General features: G+C 56.9%; 2 protein-coding genes across 2 annotated transcripts; both read right to left on the bottom strand.

Moving 5' to 3' along the window:
* Positions 1-69: 69 nt before the first annotated feature.
* Positions 70-3,921, bottom strand: NCLIV_048390 (conserved hypothetical protein; the record flags this gene model as incomplete). The annotated part of the gene is made up of 1 exon (XM_003884391.1): positions 70-3,921. One exon carries the CDS (start codon positions 3,919-3,921, stop codon positions 70-72), a length of 3,852 nt encoding a protein of 1,283 aa, XP_003884440.1.
* A 3,175-nt stretch (positions 3,922-7,096) lies between these two features.
* Positions 7,097-21,057, bottom strand: NCLIV_048380 (conserved hypothetical protein; the record flags this gene model as incomplete). The annotated part of the gene is made up of 12 exons (XM_003884390.1): positions 7,097-7,586; positions 7,833-9,432; positions 10,065-10,164; positions 10,622-10,779; positions 11,626-11,882; positions 12,211-12,332; positions 12,704-13,993; positions 14,403-15,119; positions 15,557-16,729; positions 18,109-18,194; positions 19,824-20,171; positions 20,565-21,057. The coding sequence occupies 12 exons, from the start codon at positions 21,055-21,057 to the stop codon at positions 7,097-7,099; spliced, it is 6,834 nt and encodes a 2,277-aa protein (XP_003884439.1).
* Positions 21,058-25,608: the final 4,551 nt, after the last annotated feature.

The raw sequence follows: 25,608 nt of genomic DNA, 5'->3' as shown, positions 1-25,608 counted from the left end.
TCATTCGGGTGCGGCTCCCAACTGACAATGTGAACGCTTCGAAACCGCCACTCGAGTCCCTTCAGCTCTTCACACATCCAGAAGCAGCGCAACGTCTTCCGGGGTGTGCGTAGCCGCCCGCAAGTCGCTCGTGTGAACGTAGATCTCCGTGTAGGCTTGGAGGACTGCATGGAGCACGGCCTTCCTAGCATTCGAACGCAGGTGTCGATGCATCAGCCTATCGACGTAGTCGAGATTCAACGCACTCGCTCCATACAGTGCAACATAGAACTCCCTAAAGAACTTGACGAGCTCTTCCTTATGAAGAAGCACATCGTCGTCAGGTCCACTTTCACACTGTTCCCTGCCAACCTGGAGAGGCGCCTTGTTGCCCTCGACGGACAGGGGTTTAGCTCCGTTTCCAGCGACTCCACCTCGACGCTCGCGATCGACAGCCCTGCGGACAGCGTCGAGCCTCTCGGCGAGCCCCAGAGACGCGAGCGTTCGGCCTGATTCGACCTGAACGAGAGTAGCCATTTGCTGGTCCAAAAGTTCAGCTAGCACGCGCAGATAGCTCCCGCAAACACGGAATCGGCGCAGCGGCTCTTGGACACTTGCGTAGGCATTGATAAGACACACAGCTGTCTCGCCGGCATCGCTGAAGCGACGCGCCTCTTGCCTGCAGAAGTTCAGCAAAGGCGCAACCGAGGCTTCCACCCAGGCATGCAGCTCTTCACTTGCCGGCCCGCTGTCGCTCCCGTCGCCGCTGAGCTCCTCGAATGCGCTCAGCCCCGTGACTCGGCTCCGCCGGACCCCTTCCAGTCGGCATCCGCGCAACTTCACCTCAGTCCCCCAAATCAAAGCGTCTCTGTTTATAACCACGTCCAGGACAGCCTGAGCCGTGGCCCAGGACGGGACTGATCCTTCCCCCTTTTTTTCTGCGCTCGCCGGACGCGACGCAGCGGCGGCTATCCCGGAAGCAAGCAGCCAGAGCTCGTCTTCTTCTTCTGCAGAAATCACGGGAGCATGCAAGATCTCTAAAGCTTCTCGGAGCCTGCCTGTGAGCTCGAGAAACACCCCTCCCTCGGCCGAGGAGATCAACTCGCTGTCGCCGCCCGTCCCTGCACTCTCTTTTTCTGCTCCAGCCGCCTCGGGCGAGAGACGACCTGAGAGCAGCATGGACGACAGCCGAGCTACCGGCGAGGACGACGCTGCCCGGACGACCTGTCGCTCCCAGAGGGACAGAAAAAGTTCTTCGCCTTTATCGGCGAACTCTTCGCAACAGCGAACGAGCTCGGGAGTCACGACAGCGTTCACCAACTCGTCGTCGGTTCGAATCGGGTTTCCAGTTCTCCCTCGCAGGGCGGGCGACGGATACGTTGGATCGGAGACCGAAGGCCCTCGACTTTGCTCGTGCGTCTCGGCGTGCTTGCGCTCTGAAACACCTGATCCGCCGTCACGCTCCGCCCGTGGTGCACTGGCGGAGGGAGACGACCCAGCCACGGTTGCGCCAAAGACAAGGAGAGACCGCAGGAGAGCTGAGTACGCGTCCAACAGCCGGACCATGAGCAGCACACCGAGGACGTGCTGCTGAAGGAGACGGTTTCCGGCCGCTCCCGACGAAGCTGTACTCGCCCGAATCATCGAGAAGGCTTGTTCGATGGCTGCCCTGAGAGGTCGATGCATGCCCGCTGTGTGCTCTTGGAGAAGCCGAGTGCCTCTGAGCGCGGCGCCCGCTCTCATCTCACTCACGGATCGGACGCCAACCTGTTCATCTCCATGGGTTCCTGCCTGCTCTCCGCTGAGAGCAAAACCAGGGCCTTCCGAGCTTTCCGAAGGGTAACCCCCCGCACGAGCTGCAGACTTTCCGGTTTCAAATCCGCCTTGCTGCGTCTTTTCAAGGGCTCTCCTCGATTCCTCTCCAGTCGCGTCTTGCGTCCCGCTCGCTCCTGCCTGGAGATCCTGGTGGGTGTCGACTCCCGCCAAACTCTCTCGCTGGCTCCTCTCAGCCCCTCCGGGCCGGTCTGTCTCTTCAGTCTGCTTCGCCGATTTCCCTCCAACAGCTTCGTTCCCCGCGGGGGCTCCACGCGAAGGCGACTGCGCGTCCTCACTCGGGAGCAGGACCACAAGTCCGCGCGTGACGGCGCGTTCAGCCGCCACGGCATGCGCCACATACTGGAGTGTCGCCCGCAAGAATTGAACGGGCTCAGCTCGGCAGACGGTGTCGAAGGAGGCGCCGAGAGGAAGGACGTGTGGCGCGGCGTCGGCACCTGTTCGGCCCTCCACATCTGCCTTTGGTTTTCCACCTACGGCTTTGTTTCCGCCCAGAACTCCGGCCTTTCTCCAATAGGCGGAGAGGTTTCGTGCCGTCGTCAAAACGCTCAAGACCGGACCAGTCCCGCGCGGCAGAACGCGATCGCCTTCGGAGTCCAGCGGCGTGCCCCAGAACGCGTCGGTGATCAGTTGGGATCGGACACGGGAGAATTCTTGAACGGAGTCCTGGAGGTACGCGGGCCGCTCTTCGAGAACCTGGAAACCACGAAGCAAGAGGGGCGAGTCTTCCTCCACTCCGAGGACCGCTCTCAGACGCTGCTCACCACAGGTTCTCGTCCCCTCGCGCTCGCACTTGTCAATCAGGCCGGTCGCCGCCAAAGCCGCTGCAAACGCCTCGACGTGCCTGATGGCCAGAGTTTCGATCCCCTTCGAGTGCGTGTCGGGCGCGTCCCTGTAGCCCTTGCCGCTCTGTCCCCTCGGTCCACTGGTTTCACTGCGTCTGCCTCCTGGCCTCGCCTCGGAACTGACCCCGGCCCCAACCGCGCTCCTAAAAACCCGCTGAATCCACAGGTACAGCCGCTCGTAAGCCGCCTCTCGGAGGTCCGCTGTGTGCTGAAGCACGTCATCTGCCAGCCTCGGCGCGGCCCGCGAGAAGAATTGGAGCGGTCCGTCGAGAGGTTCGGGATTCGTCCGCGCCAGCTCTTGCTCTTTGGAGAACTCGCGATGCGCCATCGACGCTTGCGACATCTTCGCCTGCAGTTTCAACGCGCGTTTCCGGATCTTCTCCAGTTCCTGCAAGGCCTCGAAAAAGCGTCCATCGAGACGCAGATCTTCCTTCGCGGCTTCTTCGGGCCTCGGTTCCGGCCCCGTCAGCTGCAGACCTGCCCCGTTGTCCCCCGCCTCGCTCGGCGGCCCTGCCGTCTCCGCGGCGCCCTCGGCGAGGTAGGCGCCGAATGTGCCTTTCCGGCCCGTGAGAGCTTCCAGGAGAGGCTCGGGCAACTGGAGAGAGTCGAGGAGGAGGTGACAAAGTCGCTGGCGACTGTGGAGCGTCCGCTGCTGTCCGCGAAGAGCCTCGACTCCGTGGAGAAGCGGGGCGAGGTGGGACCGGCTTCTGCGCAGCTGCGAGGCAGCCTGAGAACACGTGCGCGACAGGAGTTGCACTTGACAGCTGAGGTCGGCAATCTGCGAACGGATGGGCGCGAAGGCGGCGAGGGCCTCTTGGTGAATTCGCAACTTCTCTCGATAAATAAGAGGAACAAGCAGGGGCGGCGTGCCCAGTCCCGCTCGCGAAGTGGCGCCCAAAGAGGCCTTCGAGCCCTCGGGGTCTGTGTGGTGTCCAGGCAAATAGAACGAAGAGAGACACGCCAAGGCCTCCGGCAAGAACGGAGCGTCGAGGAACGGACGGGAGAGGATACGCGCGACTTCGCGAGACAGTGGATGCGAGGCAGGTTTCCCTAGAGACGCTGGAGCCAGAGACGGACTGCCGTAAGGCGAAGACGTGCCGTTGAGAGCGACCGGCTCGAGATTTGTCGCCGGCAGCGTAGATCGGCCCGAGGCCCCGGGCTCAGCGGCAGACGGCGCGGGTGATTGCGAGAGCGACGAAGACCGACCGCAGGGGAGACACGTCGCGTCCGCGCGTGCCTCCTTTAACGCCGAAAGAGACTCCATGGAGAAGAGACCAGAGAGAAGAAGGAGCACCGAAGGAAGACTTGACGGACTCGTGGCGAGCACGGCTGCCGGTCATCGCAAAAGGCCTGTGTGTCGCCAGTGGGCAAGGCGGCGAGTTAGGAGCGCAGTCTCGTCCTTTCCTGGGGGCGAGCATCGGTTTATGAGAGAGGAGCGAACACCAAGCTAAGTGATGGAAAAGAATCTGCCGTCTCTATCTCTCGACAGGACGAGAATGGGGAACCCCGTGGCAACGGTTTCGCGTCGCGGCGAAAAGGGATACACCGCTTTCCTTTACGCCGCGCCTGTCTTCTCGAGACTCCCGATCTGTGAAAAGAGAACGCCCGTGCAGAGCTGCTTCCTTTGAAACAAACGGATGTCCAGAACGGAAGAAAACATGTTAACTGGACAGCGACGTTTCTGTAGGGCCAAGTGATTGGACCTTCCGGGGGTCGCGGCATGGGAAACAAAAGGCGAGAAGGGACGGGAGAGAAACCGTGAGACAGAGTAAGAGAGGGAAACTTGCCGAGAGTTTCTCGCTCTCCCCGTATTTTCTACAAATTCCCCGAGTTCTCGCCGGTCTATGCACTGCTTCGACCGCAGTCGCCGAGAAACCAGTTACTGATTATTGCCCTCCAAGGCCCTCTTCGTTTCCACAGGTTTCTCTGATTTGTGTAACGAGACTTCGTGTCTTGCCTCGTGCGTGTGTCACCCCTTTTAATGGATGCACAAACAAGGGCATTTGCGACTGAGGCTGTACAAGTACGGAACCCCCTGCAGCGCAGAGAAGGAGTACGCGCGGAAGGAACCATGGACAATGCAAGACACCCGCCCGCCGAGTGGCGAATAAATCGGTTTCTGAAGGCCGAGTTCTTCCCATCAAAGAACATCACGCTGAAGACAAACGCATTGTTACACGTGTTTCTCAAAAAACACAGCCACAAAAACAGGAAACAAATTATGAAGGCAAATCTGTCTCACCCTCCAAGAAGATCTGTGCATGCACTGCTCACCGTTGACTGCACAGCCATGTGCGAAAAGAGTACCAGCAACATCGACAAGGATACAGTCGAACAGCGACGTCTGCTTGTTCGTACCCGAAAATACCGCTTTTGTCACCGTGGGTTCTTGCCGATGACCACTCTTTATTCCCGTGGACTGGGCATTGCGGTCGCAGTGAGCGGAGTTTCTGACCTAAAGGCACCATCCTGTTTTGCATCTGGGGTTGGGAATCGCCAAAAGGCACGGCAAGTGAAGTGGAGGAAGTCCGGAAGACCACAGTCACTCTATACAGTGCAAGGCGTTCGCAGTTTAACCATAAGCTGAGTACTCTACGGCCTGCAATGGGGCAAGTAACCTGCAATATGAGCGGCCGAATGGCGATAAAACAGTTGCCCCGTTGGAGACACAGAACCTCCGAACGCCTGCCGTGTCGACACTTTAAATCTCGAAACGGAGAATGCATTTTTACAGCACGATTTCGTACTACGCTGCCACGTGCGTGCGTATCCTGCAGCGAACCAGTTGCGCGGATTGCCAACCTGGCGATTTTCGTAGACCTCGAAGAAGCGACAGTCGAGGTTCTTTAAGCGGCCTCGCTGACGTCGAGATTCAAAGCTTTCATCTCAATCGGACCCTTGTCCGCCTTTCATACGTCGATTCGACGAGCGCGTGACTTCGTCACACCGTTCCTGCATCCGGAAAATCCGAATCCCGAAATGTTTGTGTTTTCGATTGCGTGCATTGCCCAACGGAGAGGGCTCCGCTCGCTTATGCTTCGCTACCCGCCCCAGCGACGAGACACTCAATCGTCGGCAAAACGGGCGAGTTGACAGTATGCTGATTACAGATCTTGTCAGTGACAGGGGCGCCTGAGGAAAGACATCGGCAGACAACCAAGTTCTTTATGACTGCTGTACACCACCGCCCCACTGGACTGCTTAAGACAGCTAAAAGTGTTGGATTTCAATATCCTACTACATTAAGGTTATTCCACATCGGTTATGTTCAGGAGGAACCCGCCAGTTTTCCGAGAAGTCGAGAAAAAAAGTCCCCGAGTCTTCAAAATGGGCGCGAGAGAGCTAGATGCCGTATACCCAAGTATATCTGTTCTGCTCAGATGTGGTGTGCGACTCGTTTCAGGCACAACTGTTACACTCCCAAAGGGGGACTTCGTCGTCGTTCACTAAGCCGTTCTCAGTCACACGGCGCTGCCCCGTTCCAATTTTGGTTGCCTCGGTCGTATTGACGTCATACATTTGGGAATTCGCTAGAAACGACGTCGTGCCTTGCGCCACGCGCCCCCCTTTCAAACTTTTCCTACACCGATAGAAAACACGCAGCGCGGAGGGCTCTCCTCTTTCACGGGCTGCTCCTAACTTTGACGGCATCGAAGTACACCGACCTTGCGTGTCACTAGAACCTCGAAAACTCCTTATCTGGGTGTTTTCCGTTACCGGGAGTTCCAGCGCCAGCACGAGCACCCCACGTCCCGAAAAGGAGGCGCCGTCACGAGTCCTCTTTTTTATTGACACCCAAAGTGTTGAAAACGGGAAAAACGGGGAGCATCCTCAGCTTTCCCTGTTCTTTTTGAGAGACCCGAGTCCCCTGGTGACGATTAAGCGTAAAAGTGGCGAGTTTCCGGTCTGTGGCAGACTGACAGAAGCTCTGCTACGTGGAAGAAATTCCAACAGCCACAACTTTTTGTGATCGACTGATTTGCCTTTCTTCCGGTTTTCATCGCTAGAGAGTCGCGTACACCGGCCGCCCTCGTTTTCATGAGCGACAAATCGGAAATGGTGATCCAGTTCCACACGGTTTGTGTGACCCACGTCAAAATCCGAGTTGAACGGGGACACACCATGCCTGCCGTGACAGAAACGCGCGCCTGCCTGTGGCTCTTGTTTCACGGAAGGCCCTTAAAGGACGCTCTTGCCAGCGCTTGTGCAAATACGAAGCGAGCTGCAATGTTGCAATGTTCCCCGCGAAGAAATAAAAAACTCGGACACACGCCGTCGGGAAGCCGACTGACCTAAAACACATGTGTGTACACACTTTCGAGGATCGACCGCTCTCCCTCGGCGTCGTATTCCCACGCGCGACAGGCCACACACAAACTACCTCGTAAACGGAGCAGACGTTCTCATGTGTCTAGGTTTCCTTTGAGACCGGACGCCCGTCAAAACTCTGCGTTTGTCTCGATTTTGTCGCCAACGTGCGACGGCGACGGCGCCGAAAAGCCCCCCAGCCCTGCACGGCTCTGTGGACTCGGAGAGTCTGTCTCGACAGCGAATCCCCTTTCCGCTGCGGCGGCCCCCAAAATCCTGGCTGGCGGCTCGCCGGGGGAAAGACTTCTGTCGACCCGCACTCGGGCAGCGTCGGGAAAAACCACCGAGCTGGAGGCCGTCGTTCCCCCTTCAGTCTCTCCTCGACCTGCAGAGCCGTCTTGCGCAGGAGAGGCAAACTGGCGAGCAGTCGCAGTTGACGGAAACGCAGGCACGGCGCGTGCCGCGAAACTGTAGCCGCCGGGAACGTTTGGAGGCCTAGCGGGATGCGAGGGAAAGTCGCTGCCGTAAGCGTTTGCTTCCGCCTCTTCCGCTCCTCCTTCGTCGAAGGAAAGGTTCACCCTCGAAGCTTTGTTGTCTCCGAGTGCATTCCACACGACGTACCTGAAGAGCGCGGCGCGCAGCAAACAGCAGCGGGCACGAACGATGCCCCGGCGAGTCGCCTCTCATCTCAAAACGCGTTGCCGAAAACAAAAGCGCCTGCTCTCGCGGCAGGAAGCCGTGCGACGTCTTTCACCGCAAACACGCAGCCACTCCTCGCGAGCGCACAAGGGAAATGTGGGCATGGCGGACGAGAACCGTCTCGACACACACACACACAGCTGGGAACCGTAATTCGTCCCTTCTTACCTTCCCGCAACTGTTCGCTTGAAAACGGAGATGGAGCAGCCTGCGTCGTCGCCGTTTCCTCCGCTAGATCCGACCCCCCATCCAGGCGTCTGGAGTTTCTCGCGGTCTCCACGTCGCCCTCGCGATCCTCCTCGAGCTGTGCCTGCGCCGGAAGCCCCGCCCCTCCTCACGGACGACGCTCGGGTTCCCGCATCTTCGGAACTCCCGTGGGCCGGCGCGAGCTCGAGGTGCTCGTAGGGATACAGCGTGACGGCTTCTTTGTCGATGCTCGAGCCGGACAGCGTCATGTCTTTCGCTTCAAAGTGGATGAGAGCGAGGAAGTTGTTGACGCCCTCTTTGAGAATCAGCTCTTCCCGATCTGTAAGCAGACCCCCTCCACTCCGCACCGCGCGAGGCGACGTGTACACCCCACTGGCAGCCCCGCCAGTCTGCGGCGGCGCGTGCTGACGGCCTCGACCCCCTCCGCCGACCGCCGAGCGCGGCGGGGCCTCGCGGTCGCGGGAGCCCCCAGGGCGAGAAGCTCCGCTGTAGGTGCCTTGCCCGAATTCGGAGCCCCGTCGGGCCCCGGCGGAGGCGCGGGCAGCGCCGTCGCCTGCAGGAAGCCCCGTCGGGCCAGGAGACTTCATCTGCGGACGGTACGGGCCACGGCTGTCGAATGCGGAGGGAGCGAGGCCTCGGGTGTGAGCCCCGTCTTCGTCAGCTCTTGCGCCCGCACGACAGCCTCCGCCGTCGGCTCTGATCCGCAACTGCGCTGAAGACCCGCCCCCTTCGACACGATCCGGGAACGGCGACGGCGTCGCCTCTTCACTCCCGGCTCGCCCCCCGCCCACGCCGTGGGGCTGTCCGGTTCGCAGGGACGCCTCGTGCGCCGCGCGCAGGTTCTCTTCTCGTTGGCTTCCCAGAGACAGGTTGTGCTCCGGCACTCTCTCTTCCTCCGACCCAGGCAGGCCATACATGCCGTTTTTGCCGTCTCGCGCGCGTCCGGCCCCAGAGCCAGCGTCCCGCACGGCTCCAGGCCCCACGAGCTGTCCCTCGTCGCCCGCAAAGCGGCGGGCCACCGCCTCCGCGCGCTCCACTTCGTCTGCCAAGAAGCGCCGCACGGCGAGCGGAAGACTCTCCTCGGCGCCGGCTGCAGCGATGAGGTTTTGCCGATACCGCGCAGCCCGCGCCTGAGGGGACTGATCGGGCACCGGAAGAAGGCGCGGCCTTGTCGAGGCGCCCGACGCCGCCACAGCTGAGGCTCGACTCGCTGCCAGAAGGGCCGCTGGGTCCGTCTCCTTCGCGGCGCGACCCGCAGTCTGAATCCCAAGCCCAGAGGGCCCCGAACCGTCTCCACAGGGGCCAGGTTGGAGAGACTCGCCAGGCGACTGCTGGCGATCGGAAGGCAGGAACCGCCGCGCGCGTCGGCGCCGGGGAGACATAGGAAAGCGGTCCGGGTTGGAAGGGGCCCTAGAAAGAGTGAAGTCATCATGGCCTTCAGAGTCGGCCGACGAAGACAAAGGGGCGAGAACCAGCTCGCCAAGAAGAGACACATGAGGCCGGCCCGAGGTCGGCGACGCTTTCGCCTCTTCCTTCCCGCCAGAGGAAGTGTCTGTCGAGTCTGTTTAGAGGACAGAAGAAGCGGGTCCCGTCGAGGAAACACAGAGGATGAACGCGAAGACGGAGCACGCAGCTGCGACACACTCCGCGCCAAAACCTCTTCTTCCACGTGCCGCCATGAGGCAGGAAGCCTCCGCAAAGTTTCAGGCCCCTACCAGGAGCCTGTTCTGTGCGTATGAGCGAACCGAGAGAGTGCGCTACGCTTTCCTTCTAGTTGATAGGAACTGTAGTTTTACGTTTCTTCAGCTAGAAAAACATCGACGTACTGAGATTCGTTCAACCAGCGTTGTGTGCATTTCGCGCACCTCTCTGTACCCTTTGGGATCCAGCTTTTTGTCGCCTTTTCTGCCTCCCCCCCCACAGCCATATGGCTCGTCTGTGTACGCCTCGGAATTCCTCTGCATCCCAATAAGCGTTTCCCGTGCCTGAGTGATTCTCGGAACTTCTCGACACGGTCTCCACATGCAACTACAGATCCACATTCCGTCCCGCCCCCTCTCCACCTGTCTCCATGTATAAAACAGACAATACATATATATGTATACATCTATATATACATATACACACGCTCGTAGGTTAGCTGCGCCTCTCAGACACGGAGAGAGCCGCAGCCGTTCGCGTGGAAAATCCCACCTTTTGTCGATGCATGCGCGGCAGCGACGGGCGTTCTTTTGAGGTGCTTCGGCAGTGTCCACAGGACGGCGCGTTGATCGCTGACGATGCGAAAGGTTCCCTGAAAGCGACAGCGTAGTTTGAGACACGGAAACCGCCTCGAAGCGAGATATTCGAGAAAACCTGCATGAAGATACTCGTCAAGCAAGGCCCGAGGGCGGGCACCAGAGAAGACTGCGAGGGGTCACCCGCGCGCGTTTCATAAAAAAGGTGAGATAGCGTGAGACAAACGGTCTGTCTCTCCATGCTTTTGCGACTTTTTCTCTGCTGGTGCATGCGAGGGAGGAAACAGGAGGGATGCCCGTGCCTCCTCGAGCTGGAATCAGAGGAACGAGCCCATCCACGCACATTTCGTCTCTCCAGATCTAAAAACTGTTCCCCTCGTGGAGCGTCTCTCGGCCTCTTCCATCTCGCCCGTGGGACCGGTTTCTCGCCTTCTCCCCGTCTTCTCTGGGTCGGCCCTTCGCGGTATCTTCTGCCTGCAAGCAGCCAGAAGACACCCGGCCCGATCACCTCACCTGAGAAGCCTTCAAATCGTGGGACTCGATCGTGCCTTTGTGGCCAAAGGGAATCCAAAGCGAACACGCATGCAGCCGCCCAACCACTCCGGGGTGGATCTGGACCTGGAGCAGCAGTCGCAGGACGCCCGGGCGGACCTCCTTAACTTGATAGAGCGCTGAACAGGAACGGAAGAAAGGCAAAAGAGACGAGCCTGAAGAGCGACGAACAGACTGGCAGCAGACCGCCGGGGAAGGAACAGCTTTCATTAGGCTCGAGAGATCGGTAGCACCTGCGAGAAAAGTTTCGACGCGCATGCCCCCGGGTTCCAAAGAGCAGGAAGCTGTAGCCGTCGGGAGACGCAAGACAGGGCGTTCGTAGAACAGGGACGTGGAGGCGCGTCATCTCCCGGGACTGGAGAGAAAAAATGTTTTTTCATGGAGAGACAAAGACGCGCAGCTGGAGAAGCGACCTCTACCTCTCCGGCCTCCTCCGCGCCTTATTTGTAGCCCCCGCTGTCATCGCTTTTCGTGTCCTTGCCTGCCTGTGTGCCTCTCTCTCTTATCTTCACTCTCTGTTGGCGCTTCGACTGGGTGCGTTCCAGTTCCTTCGACAAAGCCATAGGGACAGCGTGGCGCGGCCGCGTGCACTAATTTGTTTACAAACCGAAATCGACTCTAAGGTGGGCACCTCTCCTCTGAACCCTCTTGGGTGTAACTTCACGGGCGCCTTGAGCAAAACCGCGTAAACCGTCTAGCTATGCATTTGTGTCGGCCTACTGGAACGTACATATATATACATACATATATATACATATATATATATATATATATATATACCCGCAGGGTGGCGCACATACTGCTTCATTCGCTGCGAACATAGACACGCACGTTTATACGTGTTCCTACGTGAATCTGTGAATATACATGCGCATTTACGTGTACCTCTGCATTTGATGTCTACCTCTGCATCCACCGTGTTGTTTTGTAGATCCTGAGAAGCCTACATACGCTGTGCAACTCACCTTTCATGGGATAGAAAGGAAGGCTGCCGAAGCGATATTTACAGAGGAGGTACGATTGCACTCCAAGAGGGGGGACACAGCTGATGACGAGCGGGGGAAGTGCGCCCCGCCCCTCGTGCACGCTGTGTGCCTCTCGGCCCTCAATAGAACCAGCTGAGAAGGGAGGCGCGTTGCTCTTCCCAGCAGACTTCTCTGCCTGACCAGAGCCTCGTGAAGGAACGGACTTCGAGGACGCGCAGCTGAGGAGGTCGACAGCGCTGCCGGGACCCAGGAGAGGAGACGCGCGAGATGACTCGTTTGTCGAACAGTCTCAGCACCGGAAATAGCTCCACACCAGCGCGAAACGCGGGCGCTCCTCTGTGAAGCGCTTATCCCTTGAAAAACCACGGAACCTGGCTTCCTTTTGCAATGCGGGTTTCAAAAAAAAGCAGACATACACCGCCGCCCACTCAAGGAATCGCCCCGTAATGCGTCGCTCTGTCGGAAAACCGTTGCAAGATATTGACGAGAAAAACGGAACACGAGAAACGGAAAGAGTGCAGCCCACGCAACGGGAAACGACGAGATGCTGGTGGGAATACGTACCTGTTGCTAAGCCGAGCAGTGGGGTGTACGTACACATCAGGGAGCGATTCAGTTCTTGAGAATGCCAGCGGCGCAGAAACCTCCATCATCTTTCGAAGGCACACCGTGACGTACAGGTCTCCCTGGATCCAGACGCAAAACCCTTTCACAGATGAAACCGTATACACGGGTTTATACATGTACCCAGACACATGCCATCATCGCTACTATTTAGACACACACATAGTCGACGATATGGACCGTGGGGATTAAAACAGCTCCATCTCGGGTCTCACCTCTCTAAAAGCCTTCGCCTCAACTTAGGTGCGACACATAATTTCAACGGCGGATATGTATGTATATTACGCATATGCATATATATATATATATATATATATATCAGTATATGTATGTGTAGATCTCCGTCTCCCCTCTCTCTCTACAGATACATGTAAATACGAAAACTGTATGTATCAAGTTCGGCAACGCGTTATTTGTCGCAGCAGCATCTCACCACGATGAAGCATTCGTCGGATGCTCTGGCCTCCGGGCCTTGCACTCCAGGTCGAGGTTCATGCATTGTGCAGTGGATGTTTTCCACGATGGAGAAGCGAATCCAACTGCTGCGAGTTAGCCACTTCCACCGAGAAGAGCATCCCTGGGAGTCGGGGTTGGCCGCGCTCATGAGGCCCGCGGCGCGTCCGAAGGCTGAGAAGATCGAGAATCCCGGGACGCCCTTTTGGGGACTCGGAGAGGAGGGCAAATCTCGGGTCCCTCGAACTCGTGGAAGAGCGCGCTCTCCGAGAGCCTCATTCAAGAGAACAAGGCTGCCTGCGCTCCCTTCCCGATACAGCCGGTGTCTCTCTCTCGACCGTCCCACGCGCCGCCCTGCATCGAACCGACCTTCCACATCTGTCGCGGCCCCACTGTCGTGCCATTCACTGCCTCCGCACCGCTCCTCGTCCCACGAGCTCCCTCTCGCATGCCTTCCGGCCTCGCCACGGGCGACACTCGCGTCGCGTGATTTTTTCCACCAAGACTGCCTGCCTTTCTCTCGCCTGCTGCGCCCGTCGGTCGACAGACTCTGATGTGCATTTCCGCCGCGTCGGGAGGCCCCCGCGCCCACGTATTCCGGTGTCTGGGACCTGTGCTTCTTCTTCGTTCCGAGCATCCACCACCGAGACGCCTTGCTCGACGACGTCGAGGCAGCTGCCGTTCCAGCTTTCGACACATCTTTCAGATTCTCTCCGCCTTCCTCGCCTTCCCGGCTGTCTCCCGGGACCCCGTGCGCCCACCCGGAGGGCGACAGCTGCGGCAGCCACGCCGGCACAGACCAGATCGAGCCTGCGGCCGACGGCGTGAACGCGGACGTGCACGCGGTTGCGGAGGAGACACTGGCTAGTTGGGCTCCAACGGGGTCGGAGCCGGCCCAGGGCGACCCCCACGGCAGGGGCGCAGAGGTCGAGCTGGATCGCCGTCTCCAAAGCGCATGCTCGAAAAAGCGACGGTGGAGGGTGCGGCAATGAGGCGCCGCTACCGGAGGACACAAGTCCGAGAAAGACACGTCTGAAAAGGCAGCCCCGTCTTGATCTTCGAAATCGAGATACACGGAACTGCCGAGAGCGGCCTCAACGAAGTCGGAGAAAGGCCCCGAGCCCGGGCTGTCTGAGGAAGACAAGGAGGCTCTCTTCTCTTCCAACTGGCGACGCCAGTGCCGAAGTTGAAGCTCGCGAAGGTCCGCAGAGACCGCCGGCAGCTGCGATAGGTCGACGGTGGAGAAGGCCGGGGAGAGGGATTCGAGATACTGGAAGAGGCAGCGATCGGACCAGACGTGGAAAACACACGTGCGCGCCATGTTCCTTACGGAGATTGCGACGGTCAATAACGACACACCAAAACCCACAGCTTTCTCCCTCTCTGTCCCCCGCCCACTCCCCCGCCAGACGCCGGCAACCTACACAGATGTATACGCCTGGATACCCACGTCACGTGCATGCGCAAGGATGCATGCAGTCGGCATTTTGATCACAGCCCGTTTGGTGAGAGGCCCTGCCACTCCCTGTGAACCCCAGCGACGTGATCTACGAAGAGACAGAGAGAGAACGTCTCCACCTTCTGTCGAAGGTAGACATACTCTGGTCCACAAAGACGACCCTGGCCCGAGGTCCGTGCACGAAGGTAGATTCCCTGGTCGGTCGCTGTCTGGGTCTTACCTGTTTCACTTTCGCCTCTCTCAGCTGAGCAAGAGACTGAGAGGGCCCATTCGGCCCAGGAGGCCTTGGCGGCACGAGATAGGCTCGGTCTTCTTCGTGGCCGTCCACTTTCCTCCGCTTGCTCGCTGACCGGTGTCTCCGTCGCCCCGATGCTGGCGCCTCCTCAGATGCGGAGCGGCTCCCCGGCTCCGCCGCGCCTCCTTCCAGGCTTTCCCGGGATCGGCCCCTCGCTCCAGTCCCTCGGCGTTTTGTTTCTCGCCCCGTCTGAGGAGGCAAGAACGAATACGAGACTGGAAGAGACGCGACACTTTCATAGGCGTTTTGAAGCAGCGATGGAGACGTCAGCTTCGGCCGCCCGAACGGGAGAGCCAGCAGCACAGCCATCAGAAACGGCAACGCAGTGGGCCGACTCTGGACTCCAGATGCGCCCTCTGAAGAACTGTCTCCTCTGGCGGGGGACCCGAAGGGACTCTGCGGGCGGGGGCGGCGAGCGGAGACACCAGGAGCCGAGTGGGGAAGAGCGGCTGACATCGTCGCGCCCGCGTAGGGAAGGAGAGAGGATGGGGCCGGCGAAGCGGCCGGGCGTCTCGAAGAGACCGAGGCAGTTGGGGACGTCACAGTCGCTGGATCCGACACGAGCGTCGAGGGCGGAAACGCCAGAGAGAGCGACAGATACAGATCCGTCAGGTGGTCGAGCACGTGGAACGCTGCAGTAACCTATCCAGGACAGAAGCCGAGTTCAGAAGGACAGAAATCCACGAAACCGTGACTGAGCGATCGCTGGCCAGACCCACAGCCAGAAAAACATTCAGGATTTGCGAGGAAAGCGTGGGCTCGCGCATGGAGAGGGGCATCTAGCCAAAATCTCCGCTTGAACGGAGTACGAGCGTTTTTTCATTTCTCGCTGCCTTTCTACGTGCGCCCTCCCCCTTTGCAGCCTACACTTGTAGACGGGGACACTTCTGGAGAGAGACAAATCGGTATAGGCGTACAGGGGCGCACTGCAGACGCCGCACGCCGTAGCGTCACATCAATACACGAGAAGCTGCTGACGGAGACACAGGCAGATTCAAACGAAAACTTGGGTAGATCCCCCGTGCATTCACAGGCCCGCGGGCAGGCCCAGCCACCAGAGTAACGGCAAAGTTCCCGACCTGAGGCAAATCGAAACTGGAAGCAGTCGCCGGGTGGAGAGAGTCCACGCTGAGGGCGTCGTCGATCGCCAGCGCCGCCAGAGCGACAATCACTCGGCCCCCCAGTCCCTTTCGCGTTCCGCCCATGAATCCGGCCGAAGAGGTGTCTTCTGGGTCCTCGGCCTTTCTAGCCTTGCCGCTCGAGCCCGGCGTGGTCAGCTCGGGTCCACGACCGCTAGTTGGGCGCAGCAGGGCCGCCGGGACGGGCGTCCCTCCAGTGAAGGCGGAAGTGTGGCGACCTGCATGGGCGGCGAACGCCGCAGCGATCTCGGCGCCGCCTTGTTTGCCGGATCCAGAGAGGGAGGACGCATCTGTCTCCGTCGTGAATGCAGGAATCTCCTTGCGAACAAAGACGACGGGCCAGAGAATCGAGAAGAAGGCACTGTTCACAGGAAGGCACGGATCCGCCTTGGGTGGAGGCGGTGCCGGGCAGGAGCCGGGAGACGGACAGGAGGACAAAGCCAAGTCTCGACAGTGGGGCGATGGATAAGCGAGCGAACAGACGCCTCGCGGAGCATCGCCCAAAGAAGAGAAAGGACATTTTCTCAGAGGGCCGTCGCGCCTGTCGACAGCCGGAGGTGCGCCATAGAGTCCCCCCTCGCCGCGCTCTGCACCTGAAAATTCGTGGCTTTGACGGAGCCGACAGGGCGCGTCCGGCCGCGAAGGAAAACGGAAACTGGTCTTGCTAGAAAGTCGATGAGAGGGAGCGCGCCCGCCGTCCAGAAAAGGACACGCGGAAGAGGACTTGGCAGGCAGAACCAGCATAGCGGTAGGGCCGCATGGCCAGGTGAGCTCCTCGAAGTGTCTCTCCTGGTACAAGTCGTAGTAGAACGACGGGCTGCTTTCGAAAACGCCGTCTCCGCTCCCCTCCTCTGGGTGAAGCGCACAGGCGCCGACAGTTCGACTGTCGCCGTCCACAGGGAACGCAGGAGTCTCCGGACGACCTGGGAACGTGTGCGCGGCGTTCGAGAGCGTTGGAGAGGACGGGAAATGCGACGAGGGCGGCTCGCCCTCACTCGCTGTCGAGCAACACGTACAGCACCGCCAGGCGTCGTTCTGGGGTTCGTGGAGAAGCTGTGTTAGGAAGGCGTGTCGAAGCTCTTCATCGGAGGGGAGAGGCACGTAGGCCGGCCCCTGAAGAAAAAAGGAGAGACGAGAGGCATGACGCTCTGGAGTGCCAGCAACGCAGGACACTCAAAAACGAGACGCTCGAGTCCCAAAATATCCTCCAGAGGTGAGGTGTAGCTTCGAGGAGTGGTCAGCACGCGTCTTTCTCCGGCAAGAATACGAGAGGACTGGGCGTGCACTCACTCTGGGAAGAGACCGTTCCACCATTCCCCATTCGTGTCGAAATCTTGTCCAGCGTTTGCAGCTAGACCAGGAAAAGCCTGCGTCTCTATCTGGCGGGTTTCCTATCTTTAGCAAATCACCTCCCTAGGGTATTCGAGCGGCCGAGGAGAAAGAGCTCTATAAGTTTCCTGTTCACACGTACAGCTGGGAGCAGAACGCCGAGTCAAGGTGGGAACTGTGGCACATACACAGAGACAGCTGCTTGGAAAAACGCACGGGTAAACGAACGGAAATGAGGAGGAACTGTGCAATTGCAGGCATTCACGTAGGGAGGGTGTGTTAGTGCGAGAAAACATACACTGCTGCAGAACGTACCGCAAGTTTTCGCCACCTTTCGTCGACAGTGACGTATCGTCGGGAGAGCAAGACACGAACTGCAGATCGGTCTCTCTCCTGGTCATCCTCACGACTGTTCCCTGTCCCTCTCGCGCTTCTCGCACTCCCGGTGACTGTCTCTGACTCTCCAGAACCTCTGACCCGCCCTGCGGCCAGGGACGACACTCGCCTTTCTGACAAAGTTCCCAGTGCGCCGTCTCCAGGTTCGTCACGCCCGCCCCAACGATCCTCATCTTCGAAAACCTTTTCCTCCCGGGAAGCGGAAAAGAACGGTGAGGCGGCGTCCGGGGGGACTTCCAGCAGCCACCAACCTCGCAAAGAACACATCGCGGGGGCGCCAAGCCGGATTCGCGAGAACGAAGACACGAAACGCAGTGCCGAAAAACCACGAGGGAGTGTGCAGGAAGACAGCAGCTGGGAAGTTTCCTTGTGAAGAGGGAACAGCGACGTGAAGCAGCAGGTCCGAAACGGAAGAGCACGGACGTCTTCGAGTCGGCAGGCGACTGTAGACAGTACGCATCCAGATAGAACTGGTTCTTTCGACAGACCTGCTCGTGCATGAATATCAGCCTAGAAAGGTGTGTAGAACGCAGTTCTACGGCTCAAACATTTTTAAAAGTTCGGTATATGACCCCATGACAGCAGCTGTATTCAGAGGGGGCGTTGGCTTTGCCGCCAGCCGAAACACCACACTGAACTGGGGAATCCTCCTGAAAACCTGGAACATTTATTTGATATCATGGCCGCAATGGGAGGAAGGACTTCTGTCTCACCACACATTTGTTCTCCTCTGGTTTGTATCAGGTGTTTCACGGAAAACCACTCACAGAGCGCTTCGCCGGACCCCCTCTCCGTGTGCTCCACGCTTTCCCGCCAGGGTTGTCCGACGAAACCGAGACAATGGCGTCGCTCGCTTCTCACAGAAACCGAAAGAGCAGCGCTCTCGCAGTGAAGGGAGTTTCTTTCTCCTCGAAACGTTCCCTGTCTCCTTTCTGCGGTCTCAGAGCTCGGCTGAGTCCGGAAGAAACCTCTTTTGTGTCTCCGGGGGTGACTGCTGCGCAGCTACTTTCCGTGCGTGTCAGCACACCGACCAGCAAGACATGATTTCCTAGAGCAGAGCTCGAGTACGAATGAGGGCCAAAAGGCACGAGAAAACGGTTCCCCAGTGGAAACGAAGAATGCCGAAACAAAGTGGCTTCTACTATACAGGTGAAAGCGAAAATGAACGGGACTCGGGGCCGTTTTTTATCATTGCATGCCAGCAAGCTTTAAGCACTGTGGCTGCCTCAGCGTTGTGAGAAAAGATGACCGTACAAAACGGAAGGGACTACATCGAGGCACACGGAAAAACCACAAGAGCCCGGGAACTAGATAAAGATCCATCTTGAGTTGCACTGACCGAATTCCTGAGACGTGTGTCCATTCCGTTCATCACGTGGGTCGGGAGAACAACGCCGGTGTGTCCGCTGGAGCGACAGAAGATATTTCTCAGGTGAGGTACGCCCGCGCTCGAGACTCCACCGATATCCTGGGTTCCGACTATCTCATTGACAGTCCTGTTGCAACCAAAAACGCGGCGCGAATATGGAAGGCTTCTCCTGGCTAGGGGTTGGCTGGTGTGTCTGAGATAACAGGTGTCCCACGCACCAGAGACGTCCTAGCCTATGTGACGGTGTTCCTCTGACGAAGGTTTTAGAAGGCAGAGGTGAAGTCATTCATGCTGATGTGCACTGATGCGAGACAAAACGAATTGCGGCAAAATGCGTTTACTGTGCCTTTTTGTTGTCATACGTGAAGAGCGAGAGCTTCACTGCATGGACCTTCACAGAACGACCGGACCACTTTCGTACAAGGGGAGGGGGGGGGGGGTTGCCTCGCCTCCGCAGGATCCAATCGTGTGCCTCCTCATATGAACGTTGACAGCTTCTAGCATGTCCTCTCTGTATATGATGCGCGAACAGGTATCCGCGACGAGTAAGCAGAGAATAGTTGCATTGAAGCCAAGAGCGTCACTGGTGATTCTGGCTAGACCGGAAAGTCTGTGGAAGATTAGCCCGCTGAGGCGGTTCAATTGAGGCGCACAAGGACACCGGAAAGAGGAGCGATACTCCAACGGCAAGTGACCCAGAGGTCTTTGCTGAAACGCATACGCCTCAAACCGGAGATAAGTACGCCGACGATACGGCTGTCCACCCCTCCCCCATAGACAGACGCTGAATGCGAAAAAGAGAAACGTGAAGGAATCCTACGAGGAATGCCTCTATTCCCTTATGCACATGATGCTTGTTACTGTTGAAGCAGTGAGATGGGGCCCCTTCGAGTGCTCTGCGTTAAGTTCGGCCAGATGCGACCAACACGTTGGCGGATTGCAGAAAGTTCAACCTAGCACTGACGGAACCGTACCAAAGTTCATCACTGTTCTGCTCCAGCATGTCGGGAAACAGCAATCAGAACAGAGACATGAATGCGAGCAACAGACAAATTGTCGGTGTTTGCAGCACAGCGCTCGTTCCAGACGAGGGTCCAGGCGTTGTTGTCGTACTTGCGACAGGAGTGGTGACCGCTTCGGAAGGCGACGGGATTGTGATAACAGCTGTGCATGGATCAGTCGAGTCGTTCACGCACTTATAGCACAGCACCCGCTCCGAAGGAGGGAGTTTGTTAACCAGCAAAGTAAACAATTGACCAGTAGGCGCCGCGTCGAACTCTGCACTCGGTACCACGGCGGTCAGCGGCTGCTTTTCCGAGCAGTCCCGGCCGACATAGACCTCCTTTCCGCTCAATGGAGGGTCGAGCTGAGGGAAATTTAGGCCGCATCCGAATGTCACCGCATAGCCGGAGCCGAGAATTCGAAGATCAACTGAACCTCCTACGGTGGTGCACTGTTGACCTGCAACGATGCACAGAATCGCAGCGGCATGCAAAGGGTAAAGCAGCTACCCCGCGTGCACCTTCGTCCTCGTAACCAAACTTCGTGGAACAAGTTCTTACCAGGATGACCCAGCTACTTCTGAGTACCGGGAGTCTATCGGTTCTATTACAGCTCTTGTTGTGGGGTACGATCACACCAACGGAGCAGTACGCTAGCCCGAAACCGCAAACACTGGAGAATGGACAGTGGATACAAAAGCTGCAGCAGAACACACAGTGTGCAGTGTGGGGCATATCTCGGTTGTTGCACTTCTGGAAGTGTTGCTACGTGTGCGGTGTTGTCGCCGCCATCGGTCTCACATCGTGCTGGCCGCGTGCGGTCGTTGCAGTGAGGGTGCATGACTGCACTTACGGATTACAGATGTTCCCTGGATGACGAGCTGTACGCGGCACTTTTTCGTCGCGTTGGCTGCAGCGCCGACGGTGCCTTTTGCCACACAAAACAGATACCACGTGCCGCCGACAGCAGGAAAGGCCCTGGCGGAAACTGTGTAGACTTTCGTCTGCTCGGCGATGGCAACGTCTGGAAAGGGGAACTGAGCTTGTGTGGTACCCGCGTCATCAACGAAGGCGTCCAGGCCTTCGAGTGGTTCGCGCAATGACGGGGAAAGATCCTCAACTGTTGAGCCGCACTTGAAGCGAGCTGTGTTTTCATGGAGTGACAAATTGATGACCGTCTCCTCTCCTTCGTTGCACGTTCGCACTGTGGGGTCGGCTGAATCAGCAGTTTGCGAACCGACGGTCGCGGCACCGGCGTTGGTAAAAAGCGTGAGGAACAGGCCAGCGATGCCCAAGACAACACATTGTTGCCTGGCTCCGCTTGCTTTTCTGCACGCGAGAGCCATCGCTGTGGGTGAAATCGATACAGAAAAAACGGCGATAACAGATCTACTTCGGTGCCCCCCCAAGGATGACGCGCTCTCTGACTCGAGGCTGCATCCCTTTTAGAGGCCGCCGCGATTTCCACGGGAAAACGGCTTCCCGATCGAACCCGCGCACTGCTGCAAACGATGTCGGCCGCGCCACCACCAAAACACGCAAAAAAACGGGGAAATCAGTACACCCCAAATTCGAAGCTGACAATTCCACGAACAAGCCTGGATAACGATTCAGAGAACAAAGTGGAGAGAAATTTCCTCGACAAGTGCTACCGTGGATGAGACACAGGGTTTCCAACTAGCCGCCGATGCTGTTTGCCCCCGTTCTCTGGAATCGGTGGATGCACACCAAAGGGACACATGTGGTCCTGGTACCCATGTTGGGAAATCCACATTTTTTAGCGGCGAGGGTCACCTTAGGCTTTACAGCGAGCGCTTGTATTCGCTGAAGGGACGAGGAATTTCAAAGCAACTTGCTTGGCCAGTCGAGACGTAGTGGAACCGCGCCAACCGGCTGTCTGAGTTTGTCGCTTTTTTTGAGTCCCCAGTAAAGCGCACAAGAGAGCATGCAAAAGCTAAAAGCGCCTCAGTTCATGCGCTGCGGCCACAAGCGCATCTGCGTCTTTTGGATTCCCGAGAAAACGCTTTTCCGACCACATCAGTCCGGTGCACTGTTACTGGAGGAGTGCCACAGCAGCGAGACACATCTCTTGCGGACAGAAGGAAGGTCATCGTAAGTATTGGTTCGATTCGAAGACTGCCCATACAACAAAAAACAAAAGGTCTACGCAGTGCCTGTTCCAATGAGCTTGAGAGCTAAGGCTACACAACCAGTTCGGATCTTCTCAGGTATGCAGAGGCCAACAAGGCCGGTCAGCCCAGGACCCAAGCACCATTGCACTGGGCTTCGGTCGCAGAGTGGGTCCTTTGAGCGTTACTAAAAGTAGAAGTGGAAATCCGACTGCTTCGTTAAGAGCCAGAAGAACTACCATCGTACTGGGAGTGATAATCTCTGAGACTGGTTTCGTGACGGCAGCTAGTGGCTACGCTTACAGTATTGGCCCAATCCTGTGTTCAACTGTTCTTGCGAGGTGGAACTGCGTAGCTCTGCTGTTTTTTCGGCACATCTTTGGTCAATTCGCAGATGGCAGAGGAGAGGCTGTCGAAAGCGTTCGAGTCACGAATGCGCCGCATTTCACGACTGCAGACAGCTAGGAGGAAACCGTAGCCCAGTGTCCCTGTCGATGCTTGCCTGGGTCTCGCGTTCGGAACACGTGTCTCATCGACCAAAGCAGGGATGCAAGAGCCAGAGATACGGGAGTGGTGGCGTCGAGCCCTGGGAATCGACTCCGAGTCGCAATGACTCATGGTCTGGCGTGGGACATGCTTCCCTCTTGTATGCATACACATGGACACAGTGCGGTTTCTAGCAGCGAAAGCGTGGCGACGTCCCCGCGGTTCCCTGTTCTGAGACTTGTGTTTGAGTGCCGATATGGAAACCACAAGTAGTCCCCAGCAGCTGCTGTGAGACTTTGTGCGCAGCAGCCAAACTCGTCAGCTGGAGATTGGTAAGTGCAAAACAATTCACCTGCATCCGCTTCGCTACTCTGTTTTGGGCGTGCGCGGCACACTTTACCACCCCCACGTTCCCTTATGGGTTGTTGGTTACAATGGTGTCGCAGCCCATCGCTGCCTCACTCACATGGTTGATCTTCCTCTAGATCACGATTTCCTGGGGCCGGGGGCTCGAGAGCCAGTGGGGATCTGATGCCACCCCCGTGCCGCGCAAAGCAGAGAAGGGGACTGCTATCAGCCCAGAAGTTTTCCGCCCAAGTCTCGTTTTTCCGTAACCCCCTCGGTCATCAAAGAAACCCTGATTCCATTTTTGCACTGGTTGATTGAGGCCTAGCCTCGGTGTGCCCACCCTCCCTCATCTTTTTGTGTGTCTCACCACGTTTCTCCCTCTACGGTTGTCTTGCCTCCATGACGGTCCTCAGGTGCATGCGCGGGCTCAGAAGGATCGGATTCGTGACCGTCCACCCCGTCAGTTTCTCGCAGCTCCAGATGTGATGCTCATTCCAGAGCTGTATCAAGAGACAGTGGAAAATCGATAGGCTTCTCGAAGGCCTCGAGCTCAACACCTGAAACGCAGACAACGAGAAAGGCAGGAAAGAAGGCGCCGGGGGGAGGTGCACTCCAGAGGCTGTGCGCAGCAACGAAAAAGTCCCGAAACTCTCTGGTTGGGGGGCACCAGGGAAACTTGCGAAAGACGCAGCTTTCTCGAGGAACTGTCTACAGAGCACCCGAGAAGTTAGGGACAGAAAAGAAAGGGAGCAGAGCCTAGGAAAAATGCAAAAATATGTGCGCCGTTGAGTGTCCGAACGCTTGGTCGAATTCCAGGAGCTTCATGTGTCTGTGTCGGCGACACAAACGAAGGTGTACGTGTTTTCTTCTTGAAGCAGCCTCTGCCTCGTACCCTACCTGTTGCAGCCGCTAGAGATCTGCAGAGCACATGCGTCGTCGATTGGCATCGTTCTGCTTTCTTGAGCTAGACGACAACTTCCTGAACTTCCAACGGCGTTAGGAGGATGTTTCATGAGGCACCTCCGACCGAGGAAGCACGCGGCCTGTGGAGCTGCCGCAAACCACGAGGCTGCTGCTGGACATCCAGGACCACTCTCTAGGGATTTCCTGAAAAAAGGCTCACACCAATCGATCTATAATTTCATGGATCTATTGCGTATGTAGCTAACTCCCTGCTTAACGGTTAATCTCCTGGTCTCCATAACCACACATCTTCGTATCCACTTATCTATCGATCGACACATCTCGCTCTCTCTATATGCAAATATATGCAACCATGTATGTTAGTACCAGTACACAGAACGGTTACTGAGAGGAAAAAATAGACAGAAGGTATACGCCAGTATTCTACTCATAGCCTATACATGGAGATCTGAAAAACAAATATAAATATATATATATATATATATATATATATAAGTGGACATGTGTGGACATAAGTGAATGTAGATATCAGCTACGCATTTTTTGCGTGTTGCGCATGCAACCGATTTAGGCGGCCGCGTTCAGATTGCAGACGTCCTCGCAGAGAGACCAAAAAAAGGCGTTTACATCTTCTGCGTCAAGACGACCTCTGTCTCTTTGTCCTGCCCGCTGCCAAGACTTCGGCGTCGGAAACGGCACTCGACTTTTTCGGGGCGTGATAAGCTCCAACAAAAGTGCGATTCTTTGAAGTGGAACAGAACAGGGAAATTCTTCCTGATGAGAGGAGTTCCCAAAATCTACTTGCTTACCGTTTCCGGGGAAGGCACCTGAAAAGGAACCGATCTTTCGGTTAACACTTGCACTCCCACTTCTCCAGAAGCTGCATCTCGACAAACGATATGTACGGATTGATAGGTACCTTCCGGAAAATGTGTATTTTTCAGGTATTTTATGTGCGGCGTGGGGACAGGCAGTAAACTGCACAAGCGCATGCTCTTTGAGGTAGTTGTAGACGCAGGCGCATACGAGCACGAAACATGAAGGAGGCGAATTTCTCTGTTTCAGTAGACCACGCAGAACCTGCTGCCGGCGGCGCCACACTTATAAAGGTGAAAGTGAGGCATTCACCTGCCTTCATCCTTTGCAGATACAGAAAAAATAGACGAAACACAAAGTAAGCGAAAACCGTTGCATATATATATATATATATATATATATATATACGTATATCTACGGTGTATATGTATGTACATGGATATCTATATATATATATATATATATATATATATATCCATAGATAAATAGGGGCCAAACAGTAGACATGCATATATGTTTTCATGTGCAGGCATTTACTCGCAACACATGAGTGTTTTTGTGTTGTTTCTCAAAAAGTGATGTCCGGGCAACGGTGGTCGCAGCCGACGGAGTCGGAGGTCCACGAAACGGTATATTTAAGTACTCAGGAGTGGCTACATACACGCAAATATGGACCGCTAAATACCTACAGATGTCTGTAGATGAATTAGTATATATATACATCCATACGTAGATATATGTAAGATGACAGCATAACCGGCCTTTGGAAGAGAGTATTTCGTGGGTGCTAGGCGCGCAAAGATTGAAGAAGCTGTTTCGACGGCGATACTTTTTTCGAGGGCCGAAATGGTCAAGGGTGCTTCTCCACTTTTTGTGCGAGGAGGCAGTTTATGTATTTTCCAGGAGCGCTTGTCGACTTTCATGGTGAAAAGAGAGAAAAGAAGGAGTCTCTTGCTTGTGCTTGAACCCTCAGTAAGTGCTGCCCGTTTTATGGCAAAAAAACTGGAAAAAGTGCATGCATCGGTTCTGGCTGTTTCAGGTGTACATACATCGGAGCAATGGAACAAGAGTCATCCCTGCGACCCCGTTCAGTAAAACCCGCAACGCATCTCTTCACTTTCTCTGTGTCTGTCATCTTGCTTGTCTTTTTTTTCTTGGATCCCAGCGGTGAGCGCTCTTTCCTTTTCGCGCAAC

This window comes from Neospora caninum, chromosome X, assembly GCF_000208865.1.
Source record: "Neospora caninum Liverpool complete genome, chromosome X".
In the NCBI taxonomy this organism is placed as follows: domain Eukaryota; phylum Apicomplexa; class Conoidasida; order Eucoccidiorida; family Sarcocystidae; genus Neospora; species Neospora caninum.
Note: the sequence above shows the minus strand (reverse complement) of the source record. Positions and strands in the feature narration are given on the sequence as shown.